The sequence below is a fragment of the Chlamydomonas reinhardtii genome, chromosome 3 (genome assembly GCF_000002595.2).
Source record: "Chlamydomonas reinhardtii strain CC-503 cw92 mt+ chromosome 3, whole genome shotgun sequence".
In the NCBI taxonomy this organism is placed as follows: Eukaryota; Viridiplantae; Chlorophyta; class Chlorophyceae; order Chlamydomonadales; family Chlamydomonadaceae; genus Chlamydomonas; species Chlamydomonas reinhardtii.
Genome location: NC_057006.1, coordinates 7,113,325 through 7,117,137, shown reverse-complemented (window position 1 = coordinate 7,117,137; position 3,813 = coordinate 7,113,325). Strand labels below are relative to the sequence as shown.

Genomic DNA, 3,813 nt, shown 5'->3' with positions numbered 1-3,813 from the left:
CAGCACAGCAACCGCAACCGCCACGGCGCTGCCGTGGCCGGCGGGGGCTCATAATGCGGCCACCAGTGGGAGCGGCGAACCTTCGGCTGCTGACAGTGAATGTCAACGGCCTGGGCTCGCCGTTCAAGGCGCGGGCGCTGGTCTCGCACCTGCAGCAAGTTGGGGCGGATGTGGCGATGGTGCAGGAGACCCACGCTACTGACACGACGGCGCTGGAGTCTTGCCTTCGTGCCGCGCAGGGGGCGTGCCTTCCGTGGCGCCACTGCCTTGCTGCCAGCCCGGCAGCGTCGCCCCACTCCTGTGGGGCGGCTATCCTGGCGCGGAGTCGGCTGTCCCTTCCAGGCTGCGTACTGCAGCTGCCGTCAACGGATGCGGCGGGCCGTGTGGTATGTTGGGATTGGGACGTGGGTCACTTGCGCCTGCGCTTCGTGTGTGTGTATGCGCCCACGGCCGTGGCGGACAAGCCTGCTTTCTTTGCCGGGCTGCATCCCCACCTGGCCACGGACAGGGTGCTTGTTGTCGGTGGGGACTGGAACTGTGTCACCGATGCCAGTCAGGAGGCGGCCCCTAGCCCGTCACGTGCTGCAGGTGCCCCGCAACTTGCCAGCCTCCTCGCCCAGTTCAGTCTGGTGGACCCTTGGGCGAGCAAGCGTGGCGGCGCTAAGGGCTACACGCATCCGGCCACGCCCAAGCCGGCCACTCCCGCACGCCTGGATCGGTGGTATGTCAGTGCCACCGCGGGGCCGTGGGTGGTGGATGTCGCTCGCACGTATGGGGCGCCTGGNGACACAACGGTGTGCTGCTCACCCTGTCCTTGCCCGACCTGCCACATGCGCACCGGGAGCAGTGGCGCTTCCCCACCTACCTGCTGTTTCACCCCTCGCTGCGTTTGGAGCTCAAGCAGCGCTTGGAGGCGCACGTTGCCGCAAATCCCGTGGCCAGTACAGGTGACGGCGCTTGCACGCAATGGGAGGCGGACAAGTTCTTCTTGCGGGAGGCCGCCACCAGCATCCACCGTCGGCATGCACGCCAGACCCGGGACGGGCTGCATGGGGTGGTGCTGGCCGCAGACGCGGCCGCTGCCCTGGCCGACCGGCCGGGTGCCAGCGCCGCGCAGCGTCAGGCTGCGGCCATGGCCAACTTGGCGGTGCGGGAGGAGCGGGCAGCTGCCGCAGCGGCCAGCCACAATGCCCGCGCTGCACTGATGGAGGAGCATGGGGAGCGGGGCACTCGCTGGTTCCATCGGCAGGCTGACGAGCCAGCAGCCGGCGCGCAGGAGCGCATCACGCACTTGAAGGTGCCGGGGCAACCGGCGCCTGTGGCGCTCACGGGGCCGGGCACGCGCAACACTGTCTCCGCAGCCGCCGCAGCCATGTACAGCAGCACCAGCCCCACCGGCCTGTTCCGCGTGCAGCCTGTCTGTACGGTGTCGCAGCAACAGCTTCTGGAGGCCATTGACCGCAAGGTTCCGGCGGATCTGCAGGCCGCCGCAGAGGGGTCCGGTGACGGCGCCCTCAGTGATGCGGAGCTGATGGCAGCGCTGGCTGGCTCCGCCAATGGTAAAGCGCCTGGGTCGGACGGGGTCCCGTACGAGGTGTACAAGGTTTTCTGGGCGCTGCTGGGTCCGCGCTTGTGTGCTGCTGCTGCCGCTGCCTTTGCTGCCGCTGCAGACGCCCACGATGGCGGTGAAATGGCGGCGGCGCTGCCCGCCTCCTGGCGGGAGGGCATCATCACCCTCATCTACAAGGGCAAAAGCCTGGACCGCGCCGAGCTGGCGTCCTACCGGCCCATCACGCTGCTCAACTGCGACTTCAAGATGGTGTCCAAGGCCGTCAGCGCCCGCCTGCAGCCCGCCCTGGATGCAGTTGTGGATGAGCTGCAGACCGCGTTCATCACCGGCCGCTGGATTGGAGACAATGCGCTGTACCTCCAAGGCCTGATCGAATGGATGCGCCTGGACGTGGGCGCGGACGGCACGCCACGGCAGGGTGGTGCGCTGTACTTCTTGGACATTGAAAAGGCGTATGACCGGGTGCACCGACAGTGGCTGTATGCGTCCGCGGAGGGACTGGGGTTTGGGCCGCGCATGCTACGCTGGATCCGCCTGCTCACTGCCAACGGCTCTGCCCGCGTGTGTGTGAACGGGATGCTCTCTGACGCCTTCCCAGTGCTGAACGGCTTGCCGCAGGGCAGCACCGCCTCACCACCCCTGTGGGTCATCCAGATGCAGCCACTGACGTCCTTTCTGCGGCGGCAGGTGGAGCAAGGGGCACTGCGCACGCCCCTGTTACCCAGCGGCGAGCAGGCGCCACCTGCTGCCCACCACGCTGACGACACGACCCTCACGGCGCGCGACCCGGCGGTGGACGGGCCGGTCCTGATGGCGGCAGTACAGCTGTTCTGCCGCGCGTCCAACGCCCGTGTCCATCCGGACAAGAGCAAGGCCATGGGCCTTGGCAGGTTTGCGCACCTGACGGGCCCTTGCCCACACACGGGGGTGCCGTTTACCACTGGCGCCGTGACGCACCTGGGTGTGCCTCTGTCGTGCGACTCTGTTGCGGCTGCAGCTGACCTGTACACCCGGCGGGCTCGCGGTATGGCGTTTGTGGCGCGTCTGTGGGCTGCCCTGTCTCTGACTCTCGTTGGCCGTGTGCACATTGCGAAGCAGGTGCTGGCGGCGAAGCTGGCCTACCACTTCAGCTTCCTCAACCCGTCGCCTGCGCAGCTGAAGGAACTCACCGACCTGGTGGACCACTTTGCTGCGCGCTCCATGCACGCTGAGGACGCCAGCCTGGTGTCGCACGGGAACCCGCTCCTGCTGCCAAAGCGGGAAACGGCATGTCTGCCGTACAAGGACGGGGGTGTCAACCATGTCGACCTGCCTGCGTTCCTGTCTGCCCTGCAAGCTAAGACTTTCGCCCTCCTTGCCCAGCCAGGCCGGCAACCCTGGAAGATGCTCACCCGGGCGCTGCTTACCCATGTGCGCCCGGACTCAGCCACCACGTGGGCGTGGGTGTACAGCGACGCGCCAGCGCCAGCGGGGCTGCCTGCCCGGCTGGCGGCCGCGGTCGGCCACGTGCGGAGCGCGGGTGTGGAACAGCATCCGCCGCAGCCAGCCACTCAGCCGCCAGCGGCGCCGCCACAGTGGCGGGTTAGCCTGGACCAGCTGTGGGTGGCTAACGCTGCGGGGGCTGTGTCCTACGTCCACTACACGGGGCGGCTCTTGGAGCCTGGGCCTGGCGTGCTGCCCCCGGCGGTGGATGGGGCGTGGCAGCCTGCCTGTGTGCTGCAGCATCGCAAGCCGCGGCACCTGTGGACCTTTGAAGAGCGGGCGGCGTACGATGCAGCATCACCAGGGGAACGGGCGGGGGCGTGGCCTCGGGCGCCGTACTTCCTGGCGCCGGAGGCTGGGGTGGTGGTGCACCCGGAGCACTGCCGGATTGCGGGTGTCAGCTTGGCGGACTACACGGTGCGGGACGTGCGGCGGGCCATCACCGCGGCTAACCCGGCCGCACCTCCGGCTCCGGCCCGCCCTGCAGCCATGCCGTGCCCAGCGCCAGCACAGCAGGCGGGGGGTTCGGGGACCCAGCCGGCGGCACAGTCGCGGCTGGTGGAGCGGGAGGCGGAGTGGCAGCGTGCAGCGGCGCAGCTGACCACCACGGCGGCGCAGCATTTCCACAATAACCCGGTGGCTCTGGACCCCTGGCTTCACCGCACCTCTGCGGCAGCCGCGCTGCAGAACACGCCGGCGAGAGAACTGCAGTCGTATGCGTCCCCGTCCCAGCAGTCGGGTGAGGGGCCGCGGCGGTCCGC

At 68.9% G+C, this 3,813-nt stretch overlaps 1 protein-coding gene across 1 annotated transcript in view; it reads left to right on the top strand.

The window, feature by feature from the left end:
• CHLRE_03g208556v5 (uncharacterized protein) overlaps positions 1-3,688 on the top strand; it is a 9,916-nt gene extending 6,228 nt beyond the window's left edge. Inside the window, exons 5-6 of the mRNA XM_043061561.1 lie at positions 948-3,469; positions 3,540-3,688. Coding sequence (XP_042926435.1) covers positions 948-3,469; positions 3,540-3,653 — 2,636 coding nt within the window. The 3' untranslated portion in view covers positions 3,654-3,688. The remainder of the gene's footprint in view (positions 1-947; positions 3,470-3,539) is intronic.
• Positions 3,689-3,813: the final 125 nt, after the last annotated feature.